The sequence below is a fragment of the Grampus griseus genome (genome assembly GCF_964374135.1).
Source record: "Grampus griseus genome assembly, chromosome: 7".
Lineage (NCBI taxonomy): Eukaryota > Metazoa > Chordata > Mammalia > Artiodactyla > Delphinidae > Grampus > Grampus griseus.
Window position 1 is genome coordinate 15,659,656 of NC_139001.1, and position 14,343 is coordinate 15,673,998.

A 14,343-nucleotide genomic window follows, 5' to 3' on the forward strand; every position below is an offset into this window, starting at 1 on the left:
TTGAGAGGCCCAAGGGGGACGGCAGAGAGGCTCCCGGGGACTGGGAGGGACCACGACGCCCGCGCCTCCTTGGGGGAGTGGGGGGAAGGCGGTCGCCGCTGCGCCCCCGCCCGGCCCAGCCAACGGTGCCTCCCTCGCCAGGCAACAGCGGCCAGAGGGGGGAGGCAGAAGCGCCTCCTCCGTGCCAGGAGCCGAGACGGCGGCGCAGGGGGAGGAAGGCGCCTCTCCTTACCCCCGATGAGGGGCGGGTCATGCCATGGCAGCGCCGGCGAGCCACAGCGGCGGCGGCGAGCGGAGCCCAACCAGCAGCCCCCGGAGCTCGACAGTGGCCCGGGACGCCGCGGCGGGAGCCCGGGACGGCCGGGACGTGGGAGCCAGGAGCGCATCGGTGACAGTCCCCGGCCTCCCTCCGCTTGAGGACTACGAGTGCAAAATCTGCTACAACTACTTCGACGCAGACCGGCGCGCGCCCAAGCTGCTGGCGTGCCTGCACACCTTCTGCCAGGAGTGCCTGAGCCGGCTGCAGCTCCGCGCCGCCGCCGCCGCCACCGCCGCGCCCGAGCGCCCCCTGCGCCCGCCGCCCTGGCACGGGCCGCCCAGCGCCATCGCTTGCCCCGTGTGCCGCCACCGCACGCCGCTGCCCGACAGCCGCGTGTACGGCCTTCCCAATAACACCAAGCTCGCCGAGGCCTTCCCGCTGGCCCTACGCGCCGCGCACGACCCGCTGCCCCAGGACCGCCTCCTGCCGCTGCCCGCACGCCACCCAGCGCCCGCCGCGGCCCCGTCGCCCGCCCCGGCCCCGCCGCGGCCGCCGGCCGCCGAGGACGCGGCCCGAGGACCAAGCTCCAGCGCCGGCCTGCGCGCCCCGGGCTCCTACGAGAGCTGCCAGAACTGCAAGCGCGCCGCGCTCACCGCGGGCTGCGTGTGCGTCGTCTTCTCCTTCCTCTCCATGGTGGTGCTGCTCTTCACCGGCCTCATCTTCGTCAACCACTACGGCGGCGGCGGGCCCCCCCCGGGGGGCGGGACGTCCCCTGATGCGGCCCCGGCAGCCGGTTTGCCCTTGCCTTCGCCCGTGGGGCCCATCTGCCTGTCGGTGGCCAGCATCCTGGCGCTCTTCTCGGTCGTCGTCACTTGGGTTATCTGCTGGCTCAAGTACCGGCCCGAGGGCGCGGCCACGGGCTCGGCTGGCGGCGGCGGCGGCCCGAGGGCGCGGGCGGCGGCGGAGGCGGGCGGCGCGCGGAGGAGCGACACATAGTGGGGCCACACGCCTGGCCTCCCTCCCATACCTCCAGCGCGGTCCGAGAGGAGGGGGCCTCTGGCCCGGTGCGCTTGAGCTTCTCCGCCCTCTGCGGAGGGCGGCCCCCGGCCGCTCACCCCCTCACCTAACGGTCACGGCAGAGCTTCGGTTTTCCGCGTCTCTGGCCTTTCAAGTCCACGCTTCCGCGCTGGGCCAGAGAAGGAAACCGAGGAGGCGGGGATGCTGGTGGCAGTCCCATCTCCCTGGACTGTGCAAGGTCAACTTCCGCTTCATGCACCACCCTCATCCTCGCCAGAGTGCACAGCCATCCCTCCCTGGGGTCCGAGGATTTGCAAGAAGACGAGGAAGGAGCAGTGGGATGCCCGCTGCCCCGCCTGGAAGATGGTTTTCTGGCTGCTGTGACTTGAGAGTTTCTTTAAAGGTATAGGTGCTAGCTCACGTCTGCAGCAGTTGTGAATGGACCTGAATTGTCCAGAGGAAGCATGAATGAGATGTAAACGTGAACGGTTTCCCTACTTCCTGGAGGCCATGGCGAGTGAGTGAGCCGGAGCGCTGAGAGTGACGTTCAACCCCGGGGGGCGCGGCGCTGGCCTGAGTTGGGAGGCTGCACCGACCAACAGTCCGCGTAAGTGCGCGATTGGGCAGGTGCTCAGCGCGCGTGCGCGCTCACATCTGCCGCTGGAGTCTTCGGAGCACAGCAAGGGTGGCGCGCACAGGGCGGTGGATCCGTCTGCTAGCGGCCCGACAGAGTCCAGAAGTTCCATCTCCTGGAAACTTGTGATTGTTTTATTCACGGTGTTGCTACCAGGAAGTCATTTCATCTTCTGTAAATGGGCTCAGGGAGCTTAACGAACCCGTTTTCTCTTCTCTTCTCAAAGCTGACTTACTGTTGCCCCCACCTGGAAGATATTGAAAGCTATTCACGCGGAATAGAAACTGTAGGCTTCCCCTGCCTTTTTTCTTAATTTCATTTTTACAGTAATTTATTTTAGAATATATAAATCTGGAAATTTTGTGCATTAAGATTTCTGGAAAAGTTGTTTGATAAGCAGTAATATTTCTCCCGTACATTTCAAAAGTAGGGGCGGCAGTAAAGGCGTGTTGGTAATTGATTCAAGATTTTATACTGTGAAACAACTGACTTTCAATTATCTGATCAAATAGAAAATACTGCTCAAAAAACGAAACTGACAAATCAACTGACAGGTCTTTCATCCTTTGATTACAAATATATATTATACTTATCAGAAAAATATTATTTTGAATTCAGCTGTTTGATATTATTAGAAATCACTGAAATGTTCACATCTGATCACATTAGATGAAAAAGAATACGTACCTATCCGATTTTGTAACTAAAAAGACGAATTGAGAGTGTATGTTGCAGGTGGATTAGATGTTTTATAAAGAAAAAAACCCTGAATTGTTCCAAATGTATTTTATATGAAAACATTCTTTATTCCATCTTCTGAAATTTGGAATAAGACAAAGTTTTCATGCCTAAAAATCACAGAAGCTACTGAGGGTATGCTGTTATTCCTCATGTATTTATGCAAGCTGTCTGCATGATATCTTGACACTATTAACCGAACTTGAATGGAGCACTTGTATCTATCATAGAGTGAAGTAATTTATGGGCCACTGATAAGTGGTATGGCTGCAATTTAGGAATTGCAATATGGTATGTTGTGTGTCTGCACTGTCAATAAAAACAAGAAGCATTTATAGAAAAAATCTGTTTTCATGAAACTTATTTCATGGGGAAATTGCTCTGAGTTATTTTGGTGGTGCTTCTTTTCCTGAAATACACAACCTCATCCAAATTCTATCAGAAATTTCACATTTTGAATAGGGCTGAGAGAGCAATAACTCACACGTGGGAGTACGCTGCAAAGGCATTTCATGGAATTACTTCTAGGGTTTAACGGAACTCCTGAAGGCCAGGTGAGATCTGTTGTATTTTAAAGACTTACCCAATCCACTACTATAACGTTCCCCTAAAACTAAACTCTGTTGTCAGATTTTGTTCTCAGTTTCTGCAAAATGTTTTCAGTTTCCTAATACTAAGACTCACACTTCAGAGATTGGTTTTAATTTACTTTTACCTCCAACAAATAACTTGTGTTATTTTTATTTCTGTATTCACTTTAATCTTGTATCCTTTGTTTACCTCCAGTGCCGAGATTCTGCTAGTATTCACAACTGTTTAGTTGTACAAGAGCAGTTACACATATGTGTAGTCACTAGCATGTACATGCTAGTAACAGAACTTGGCTTTGTGGATGTAACCATGTGTACCTGTGGGCACACACATGTGTTTGCTATTTCATTCCCTTAAATTGGCAACCTAGAAGTTTGTCTAAAGTTACCTGGGGACCAGCTTGTTTCTTATAGAGTTTATTTATGTTCCACAGAGGAAGATACAACAATGACATAAACTGAATTATTCCTCATAAATGAGAAAGAGATCTTTGAATTGCCTGAGTCACGACACAAGCCACATTTTGCTTCTTTCATAGGTTGCAGATGTAAATCTCTTGTAATGAGAAATTTGAATAGTTTAAAATCAAATATATATAATTAATAGCTCAGTACCTGACCATGGAGAGATTATTTTTTTCTTGGCTAACTTTGTTTTATTGCTAATTTCTGACTTCTTTATCAGGAACTGAGTGGCAGGATGAGGCAATGGAAAACATTTTTCCAATTTCTGGTGGTTTTCTGGCATTCAGCTGTTCCCCCATTTTGCAGATGTGATTTCGCCATTCCTGCATCACATGGGAAGTCCTGGTATACCAGCATCTTAGAGCATGAATTTAGCAGACATTGTTTAAGTGACCAGTGAATTGTCTGGAAGGCTCCTGTGACAGTGGAGTACTTTTCTCTCTTCTCATGGAAATTCTCATCTCCTGGGAAGAGCTTGACTCAACCCTGGGCACATCTCCAGCTCTTGAGTATGAACTACTAGTAAAATCACTGCAAAAAGCCCGACCTTGTCTGGCCTGAATACCTGCTCAAGAACTCATGGTTTCCATGGCCCAGGTTCTGCTTGGGTTCTGAGACTGCTGGTTAGAATCTTGAGGCTTCTATAGAATCTAAATTTCCAGTGAAAGAAACTCATCTTGTCAGTGATTGATAGAGTAAATACTCGGCCTCTAAATGTAATATGTTTTGGTGAACAGTGTCCACATCCATAAAGAACCTTGGTTTGGGTTCTAAAGACCAGTAATCTCACCCAGGAGATATGAGTCTGAATAATGGCTCTCTCCTTTCTTGGAAGGACCTTGGCAAGTTATTTAACCTCTTTGAGCCTCAGGCTTCTCATCTGCAAAATGGGAACAAAAGGAATCAGCCCTGCTTTCCTTTTGGGGTTGGCATAAGGATTTGTATACATAGGAGGGTATATGGGTGAAAATGCTTTGGAAACAAGCCCTATGTGGATCTTTAGTTTTGTTTTCATTCAGGTTTGCAAGGGTCTAATATCACCTCCTCAGGGAGGTTTGCCCTCACCACTCTATCCCCAAGGGAATATCTACTGAAGTTTTATTTTCTTCTTAACACTACTATCTGCAGTGGTCTTATTTATTTGTCATATGCTTTATCTCAATCTCCTGCAACCAGAATGTAAAAACAAGGGCAGAAACCTTGTCTGGTCACCCACTCTATCCACAAAGCCTTAGCCAGTTCTTGGCATATGCTAAGTGGCAGATAACTAGTCTGCTGACTTGGCTTACTGGGAAACCCTGGACTGAATGTTAAGTGACTTGGCTCCCTTTTCTCACACTTCCCCTCAATAACTCCTGAGACCCTGGGGGACTTAGGTAAACAATTGCTTTCCCCCGACTTCATAAGGAATTTTGAAAGGTGAAAAAATATACCAAAAAGCACCTTGAGTTATGAGAAAAAGTTCTATTACAGCAAAACTCGAACTGCAATGTAGTCAGTGACAGGAGACAGTGGAGAGACTAAAAGACATCTGGCCTCCATTTCCGATCATTTTCTGCATTTTAAGATTTCAAGGTATGAATCCTTTTGGCCACCTTCTTTATAAGCACGTCTGCCCCATCCCCTCCAAAGCTGGCAGCACCTACGTAGTTGAGATAAGCTTACAATGCAGTGAAATTTCCCCACAACATTGAGAGCAAGAGCTATTAAATTTCTCATTATGTGTTACTCCCTGTTTTACTAATTCTTCAATCTTTGCCACTTTAAATAAATTATCCTTCATAGACTTGCTAAATTTATCATCTCAGTAGCTGAGTAATCCCCTATTAATCTGTGATCCAACTCATCCTCTTTAATCATTTAATTCCCATTAGCTAATATTCGTATTTTAAATTTCTGTTATGATACAAAGATGATTACCTTCATGCCATGGGCATTGAACTGCATCCCTGTTAAAGATAAATAGCATACTTCTTCCTTTGAAACAATATGTTTTTATCGTATATGTTATAGAGTAAGTTTGTGGAATATCAAATATTTACTACAGTAAATATTTATGAAATGAGTATTAGAAATGACCGTAGCCGGAGCTTGGTTCCAAGTTATGTGAATGAAGAAATTACGAGAGAGATTTTATCTTTTGCTAGATCTCTTTTCATCGTGCATTTAAGAAAAGCTTTGTAATACATACCATTAGCATTGTTTCTATCCATTGATCAAACTTGCAGCTTCCTTTCTCTTACACAAAACTAAAACATGCCAAAGAGAGGCAAGTTTGCTTCTGTGATAAATTCACCATCATGCTTGATTATAAAATACATTCAGGGAAGTAAGAGTGTTCAATCTCCAAGAATATTCCTAGGAGCTCAGGAAGAATGTGCACACTTCCTTTAGAAAAAATTGTCTTTGCATGTAAAATTGGATTATCTTTGGCTTAGAAATACCACATCTCCATGGGGTGGAAGAGGGGGTAGTGCTGAAGTAGGAAGAAAGAAGGTAGAGAAGATGTGCAAAAAAGTTCTCCTAACCCCTAGTATTACAAACACACATTCCGAAATAAACGGGAGAGAAAGTGTTTAATCGCTGCAAGAAGAGAACACTTTTATTTCAGCAGTTATTTCAAGAACCATGGTAATAATTGAGTGGCTCAGCTATCTCTTACCACAATGACAGTACTCTCTATCACATGGAAATGATACTTTGATAAGATTTATATGTCTACTGTGTGTGCATTTAAAACTAGTTTCTAGTCAAACTTGGGAGGTGGAGAGCAATTGCACCTGACTTGCAGCTAGGGGCTGGGGAGGTGGGTGGGGTGGTGGGGGGAAGGATTAACTTCAAGTTGTCAAGCAGACAGTTTTTGCTTGGAAGAAAATTTGGGACTGAACTCTGCAAGGAAAAGATTTGTCCCTAGAGTCAATTTCTTATTAAATTCACACACAGCAAACTTATTTCCTGATTGGAGCCTTAGCAGAGGTTCTCAACTCTTGCTGCAGTTTAGAATTACCTGGAGCGCTTAAGAAACAAAACAAAACAAAACAAAACGCGGAAGCACCCGTCCCGCCCCCGGGTCGAGACATTTATTTAATTGGTCTGGGAGTAGGGGTGGGGGTGGGGAGGGGAGGTGCAGCAGCAGTTTTTAAAAGGCGCCCCAGGTGATTCTACTGAGCAGCAAGATTTGAAAGCCATTATACTTCACAACGTTGTTTATTGAAACGCTACGTTCTCCCCAATCCCACTTTAATGAACTAAACGCCGCCAGGTTTCTTAGAAAATGGGAGATTGTGGACTAATGCTTGGATTTTGGAAACGGCCATAATTTGGATAACTATCTGTTGCTCTGTTCCCTCTGTCTCTACACACACACACACACACACACGCACACTCACACTGTTGACTTTGTATTCCCGGGAAAGTTAGGTAAATATTTGCCTTCTAATTGCGGGCGCTCGTGATCTTTCCTAATGTGGCGGGGATGACGGCTGCGCCTCCGCACATTACAGGGCTTTTCCGTGGGTTCCCCTCGGTCCCTCAAAATAGGGGTGTGCTTTCCAAGTCAAAATTCAGTGACAACGTGGGGATTTGAGGGTGGATTATATGGCTAACCAAGAAAGTCTAGAGGTTAAATTAACAAAACCTCGCCAGTTGACAGCTGTGGGTGTCATCGCCCGTGACAACTGAAGGGGAAGCTGCTGGTCACCAACAGGTGTGGACACGCGAGCAGATCCTGAGCAGAGAGTAGTGTTTTAAGATATTCGCTAGGAGAGTTATTACATTCTTTCAAAAGACCCTTCCGAGTAGCCGTTCAGCGTACAAATTAATTCCACACTCTTGGATGCAGGTGTAAAGGGATTTGCGCTGAGACCCAGCGGCCAGCGATGGGAGGAGGAGGATCACCTCGATTTCTATGCGTTTTAACGCGGACGCCCGAGGTAGCTCGTAGCTGAGCGCAAGGACTATCGGGGGGAAAGTGCGGGCGCGGGGACCGCCGAGGGCAGCCACCGCGACAGGTCCCCGGGGAGGCTCCTGGGGCGGGCGGGGTGGAATCCGTATCCTGGGGCTGGCCTGTGCCCGCTCCCGCGCAGTCTCCCGGGCTGGAGAGAACTCGAGGCCGCCCAGGGCGACAGGCTAGTCCCCGCACAACTGGGCCAACGACAACGACTTAAGCGTGTCCCTTTCGCAGCCCCCGACCCCAAACCCCAGCCCAGTAATCTCCAAGCTTGCGATCCCGAAGGGCAGGCCGGGGAGAAGTCGAAGACACAAGGACGCCGTCACCAGCGCATTCGTCGCGCGCGGCGGAACCAGCTGGCACGGTGCCTTACAAACTCAGCCACTCGACATCGCTGCTTAGCTTGTTTATTTGTTTTGTCTTCGTATGGAAACTGGTCTTCAGCCCCTAACTCTCCGGATTCTGTGACGTCCCGATTTCAGGGTCTGAAGGTCTATGATCCAGTGGTGTCCTTACCATCTTTGGATGTCCACGGGCCCTCCCAGCGCCCGCCCCATAGCTCTCGGTTCGCATCTATCTTCCTTCCTCCCTCCCTCCCTTCCTCTTGGCCCCGCTGCGGGGCTTGAGGGATCTTAGCTCCCCCACTGGGGACTCAGCCCGTCCCCGCAGTGAAAGCGCGGAGTCCTAACCACTGGACCGCCAGGGAATTTCCCGCATCTATTCTTAAAAAGAGCAGAGAAGCCCCAAATATGTAGGTTAAGAAGAAAGACACCGAGTGCGGTGGCTGCGGGGCGCGGAGTCGCTTGTCTGTCCCGTCATTTCTCTGCTGCTTTTTGGTCCGCAAGCCGGCTTCTCCCCGAATCCCAGCCCCGCGGGGCTCCGAAACCCTCTCCCACCTCCCGCCCCCTTCCGCATTGTCCCCACGGCTTTCAAAGACGCAAAAGGTGTCCTGACAAACCTTCCCATTGTCGGCCGGGCGGGTCAGCGGGCCGTGGACGCGAAGGGTTGGGGACTTGGAAATACCTTAGGCATCTTCGGGTTTCCCCTTGGAAATTCCTCGCAGTTCCCCGCGGGGGCGGCGCTGGCATCCGACCCCAGACCTTCCACCACCACGAGGCGGTCCTTAAGGAGGAGAGGTTCGCCACACGGCTAGGGGCCTAGGAGGACTTCAAGAAGCCCGGCCCACGCCACGTTCCAAATATAGCGCTGATCCGCAGGGGGCAGGAAGATTTGGATTCTTTCTGCCAACACTCACCAGCTGCCTGCCACGTGCCCGGCCCGAAGCAGGGGCGGCTGAATGATGCTAAGTGTCTCAGGTTCTTCTCCGCACGGAAATACAGGCTAATAAACTCTGGGAGTAAGAAAACGGGGTGTTTAAAATAAGCAAAAAATTTAAAGTGGGATTGTTTCATTGGAAGGTTTTAAAAAGGGAACTGAAAGGGAGTAAATTTCCAAATTATTTTCAATCGAGATAAGATAGATCAGTGCCTCCCGGGGGCATTAAAGGTAACTTTTGTTGACATTTATTTACAACCAGAACAGGGCAAACAATGAGAGGTAAAGTATTTAACCAGCTCCCAGATTCCATCCCTTTGGGTTTCCATGCCAGCGTTAGAAACCTGTAGGGCTTTCTAACTGAACAGGAGTGGCAACACCACATTGTGGGGGGTTTAAATCTTAGTTTTGTTGCTTCCTAGCTGTGTAACCTAGAGCAAGTTAAGTAATGTCTCTGGTCCTTTGTTTTTTCTCATTTTAATTGGGTACAGTCTAGGTTTTTTTAAGCAGTAAGTAAATTAATCTTTGTAAATGGCTGAGGATAATGCCGGTACCTATGAAGTGCTCAATACATATACGCTATTACTCTTATATAATGTTTTATTACTATTATTATACAGTGATAATGTGCCAGTACGATTAAGGGCTGCTGTTGCCACACAATTTCCCCAGTTCTCCCAAGATGGGGAACCCAAGCCTCTAGACCAAGGAGTGCCGGGCTTTCTGAGGACTCATGCTGCCAACCCCAGGACACCGGGCATGTTCTGAGAATTCTCCTGGAAAGTGTGGTCTGATTCCTGGGAGGGAGCCTGGGACAGGTGATGGAGACATGGCTCAGCAGCCTGTAGTGGTGGCGAGAGGTTGGTGGCACCAGAAAAGCCTGACCTCCCTACGCTGGTACTTTGATAAGTGGTACCTTAAAAGCGTTTGTTCCAAGTGTTGATTTTATCCATGCTTTCTCCCATCACCCTGCACTTCTGTAATGTGTGAGTGGGCAAAGTCCTATCCCTATTTCTTGTTTTTAACATAAATGAATTCTAAAACCTTGGGAGCAAACTAAATGACTTATTCTTAAGTCAACTCTCTGTATCCTGGTAGCCCCTAGTATACAAGTATGTCCCCCATGACCACATATTCTGGAACAGTGAAATTGGAGATTCAGACCACTTTTCCCAGTGCAAATGTGTCCTTCAAATTAGAAAAAGTCATTTCTTGTTGTCTACAATGAACCCACCTTGACTAACATCAATTAGGATTTTTTTTAATCAGCAATATCTTAGTCATAATGTTTCTTCAGTATTTCATTATTCTCTTTCCCCCTCCCCTTTTCAGTCTTCAAGCAAAATCCTCTTTTCTTCCAGGACTTTTCATTTTCTTCTCTTTTTGTCTGTCTCTGAAAACTTCTATTTTTAGGGTACTTTCCTGCTTTTTGAGCTCAGGAATCTTCTTTGATTTCTCCCTCCTGGAGTGACTTGCCAATCTCTCCACAGAGTTCACCATGCTCCAGGATCTAGCTCCTGCCTTCCTGGGTCATCCTGCCCAAATGAAACCTCACCATTTGCTCCTTTCTGAAACTGGGGCTACCTCACCAATCAGAGGAGGAGAGTGCATGTCTCCTCCCCTACTTGGAAATGTGACCTTGTTTGGGGGGACCTTTGATTATCCTTTCTATTACAGGGATGACTCTTGTGATCTCATTGTAACAGGACAGCCTGGGCTTTCTGAGAACCTCTTCAGCCTGCTTTGGAGATAGAAAACATAGGTCTGAGGTGCTACAGGGATTCCCTTTCCACGTGCACCTTCTTACCTCTGCAGCAGGTACACACTGTTTCTCTTTTTCTCCCTTACTAAGTAGCTCCAAAATCTAGTAAGACTTTATCAGTAGTTTTCTGACAAGTAAGAACTGCTCCCTTTTGTTGAGTAGTGTTTCTGCTACCATTCTGAGAAAGCCCCGGCCTCCTTTCAAGCCCCCACTGCAGGGCTGCATGCTGTTGTCTCTACTTTATCTGCTGGTTCCATTGATCCCAGACTTTCACAGGGAAAGGTGTTTTCAAAGCCTTCCTATTAATAACATGTGAAGCCTTGTGAAGACATTCTCTCCTGAATGGTCCTGCTTGTTTCTTTCGCGTTTACCTCACAAGGCCGTTAGCTGGGGAAGGATGACTGGTTTTGCTAGGGTCTAGGGCTCCTCTGGAGGAGTCCTTCCTTTCTCCTTCCCCTCAGAGTGGTGGCAGCTGCTGGGAATCATTCAGGAGGGACACGCACATCAGCCCCGCCCTGTGGAGCAGCGCATTTCTAGTCTGCCCAACTTTTCTCCTGCCTGGAAGGACTTTTCTCCAGTTTGGGGAATGGGAATGACAGGTCCCGGTGACTGGGGGGTCTGGATACCAAGAAGTTGGGCCTTCATTTTCTCTCAAATAATCACACAATTTTCAGACCATGGGCACTGAGAGGAAGACTCCCAAGCTCCTGCTGGATTTTTGAGCCACAGACGTGGGAAGGGAGGCGACAGGGAAATCTCGATCTCCTGACCCTCAGAGGTGACATTACTCCCAGAGGTGGGGTGAGGGATGGCTCCAAGGAAGCCTCTGTCTGTTGCTGGGAAGATTCAGTCCCCTGTCACCCCTTTAGGAGCCTGAATGAAGTGTCTTCAGAAAGAGGACAGTGGGAAACATCTGGAGAGACTTCAAGCCCAAGAGGACCCAACAGCTGCCTCTTTCCAGGCAGAGCACCTCTGCAGGTTTGGCTGCCCAGGCCCGGCCCCGAGTATTGCCAGGACTTCAGAATGCTCCACCCACTGGCAGTAATAACTCCGTAAGGTGTTTTCTATCTACACGTGTTTTTCACTTTCTCCCTTCACCGTTTTCCTTCCTTCCGCAATCACTGCTTCCTACCTCCCTTCTCTGCAGGAATCTACCTCTACGGAACCTGCCCAGGCCTTTTCTGCTGACATAGCAATGCCCCCGCCCCACTCCACCCCACTCCAAGGTTGATACCCCCTCTCCCCCTCGGTCCTGCGAGCTTCGCCAGAGCTGAGCTGCACCCTTAAATCAATCTCCTGACAAGTTACATTTATATTCTCTTTGGTTATTTTCTGGAACATCGGCTCTGCCAGGTTCAGGACTGTGGTTTGTTTTCATCACAAGCGTAGCCCCAGCCCTCGGAAAAGCACGTAGTAGACGCTCAAGAAGTATATGTGGAATCAATGCGAAGCTCTGAGGCAGCTCTGGGAACACAGCCAGAAGACGGGCCGACCAATGGGGGGGGGGCAGGGGGAGAGTAAGGTAATCAAAACCGCCCCAGGGAAAGGCTTCAAAGGCCAGGCTTGCAAGTGTCTCAGGCCCTGGAAATGACCAGTGAGTAAAGGAGCCTGAACATTTCATGAAAACTTTCAGAGGGGGAATGAATGATTGAGAGAGTGTCGGACACGGAGTATGCCCAGCCCCCGCACGGAGGAAGCCCCAGGAAAGAGGGCGACGCTCCAGGCGCTGCTAAAGCCAGGAGGATGGTGCTAGCCGGCCACCGCCTCGCTCACCCCTGGGCTCCGCCAGCGCGGCCCAAAGCAGGACAGCAGGTCCCGCTTCTCCTCGGGCCATCGGGTCCCCAGGGCGTGCGCCAAAGCAGGCTGCTCCGGGCACCGCGCTCATGAGAGAAGCTCAGATTGCGCGTTGAGACTTTCCGCCTCCTGGGAAGGCTACGAAAAGCCCGCCCGCCAAGGACGCGGAAGGATGCAAGGGCGGGCAGACCAGTCCTTTAGGGTACAGTAGGCTGAAGGCCCAACCTCCGACGCCAGGCTGGAGGTTGCAAAACCAAGAGAGGCACCTAGGAGCGCACCCTACGTGCTTCAGGGTCGGATCCTCGCTGTCCGATCTCAGAGAGGCCACGAAGAGGGCTTGCGCAGCACCCACCTCTTCCGCTATGGCCTCGGAAATAATTACCCTATTAGGTTTGTGCCCTAAATTGCCCCCCCCCCCCCTTTTTAAATCCGGCAGAATCTCTTTATGGGGCTCCAGCGGAAGCATCTCAGCTCCGATGTTCCAGGTTCAAGGTGCAGAGAGGACGGGACCTGCTAGGATGGCGTAGGAGGGGTGGGGGGAGGGTGAGAAGGAGCTCAGGCCGAGGGAATAATGCTGGCCAGGTTGAGAAGGGTGGTCTCACAGACACCCTACCGCAGGACGCTTTCCGGAGTGAGCTCAAGGGTCCCTGCTCTCAGCGGACAGAGTGCAGTGGGGCTGCCTGGAAGGAAGCTGAATTTGGCGGCCCCCATCTCCAGCCAGCTTTCCCACACGGGACCTGGAGTCTTCGAGCTTTTCTGGGTTTCTCTGCCAAGAACTAGAGCCCCACCCCTCCCACGCTCTCCTGCCCAATGCAGGCGTCCTCTTGCACCCTCCAGCGCCTGGGAGGGTTTGGCCTCCTGGACAGCTTCTAAGGTCCTCCCCGCCCCGCCCCCCAGGGCAGCTCTCAGGGGCGTCCTCGGGGCGACAGGACTGGGTTTTCTTCTCTCCACCCCTGTCTCCTCGCTCCAGGAGTAAATGAGCCCCTCCCAGGAACGCTGCTCAGCCCGGATTCGGGCCCCGCAGAATCGAGTTTGGTCCGGCTCCTTCTAAGAGCATCCGAGGGAAGAGGAGGGTGGGGAACTGGCTGGGGGGCAGGGGGCTGAAGAAACTGGCCGTGGGGTGTGTTCGAACGAGTCTGCTTGTGAGTTGCTGTGTGAGTAAATGAGCGAGTGCCCAGATGCGGGAGGGACCTGAGTGGGGGACACCGGGCTCTGTCGGGGCTCCGGGAACGGTCGGGCGCGCGCGCAGCAGGCTCTAGGCTCGGGGAGAGGCCTGGCGTGGCCCGGAGGGCCGCGTCTCCCCCGGCCGCCACTGCAGCGCCAGCCGGGAAGGGTGGACACGATGCGGACACCGCTGGCTTCTCGGCTCCTTCCCCAAAGGCGCTCCGGGAAGGGATTAGGCGCCCGCTGTACTTTCGCTTTGGGCCTGATTGATGCGCCCCGCGCACTGAGGGCTGCGTAATTAATAAAGATTACGCCCGTTTTGTCGAAACGTCCCTCTTAATTAATGGAGAGGAGGACGCGAAGGGTGATTTATTTGCATGTGGAAAATTCGCTCTGCGGTGCGGGCTTTGCCCTGTGGAGGCGGCCGCTGGGACCCAGGCCACCACCGGACTGAGGCGTTCTCGTTCCGGATCGAGGTGTCCCCCATCCTGTTCCCCTCGCCTCGTAGTCTCGGGGATCTACTCCCTGGCACTCAACACCCCCTCCCCCCAGTCTGCCATCACTCTAGGTCGGGGTGGCCCTCCCTTTCCTCAAAGGACAATGAGAGACCTGGCGGGCACTCCCCTCTCTCGCTCCTCCCGGCTCGCTCCCCTCTGCACCTCCTTACCGCTCCCCCTCCTTTCCAGAGGGGGCTTT

The 14,343-nt window shown here is 51.1% G+C and overlaps 1 protein-coding gene across 1 annotated transcript; it reads left to right on the forward strand.

Annotated features, from left to right (window-relative positions):
* Positions 1–256: 256 nt before the first annotated feature.
* RNF228 (ring finger protein 228) lies at positions 257–1,255 on the forward strand (the record flags this gene model as incomplete). The annotated part of the gene is made up of 1 exon (XM_082658617.1): positions 257–1,255. One exon carries the CDS (start codon positions 257–259, stop codon positions 1,253–1,255), a length of 999 nt encoding a protein of 332 aa, XP_082514743.1.
* Between the last annotated feature and the right edge of the window lie 13,088 nt (positions 1,256–14,343).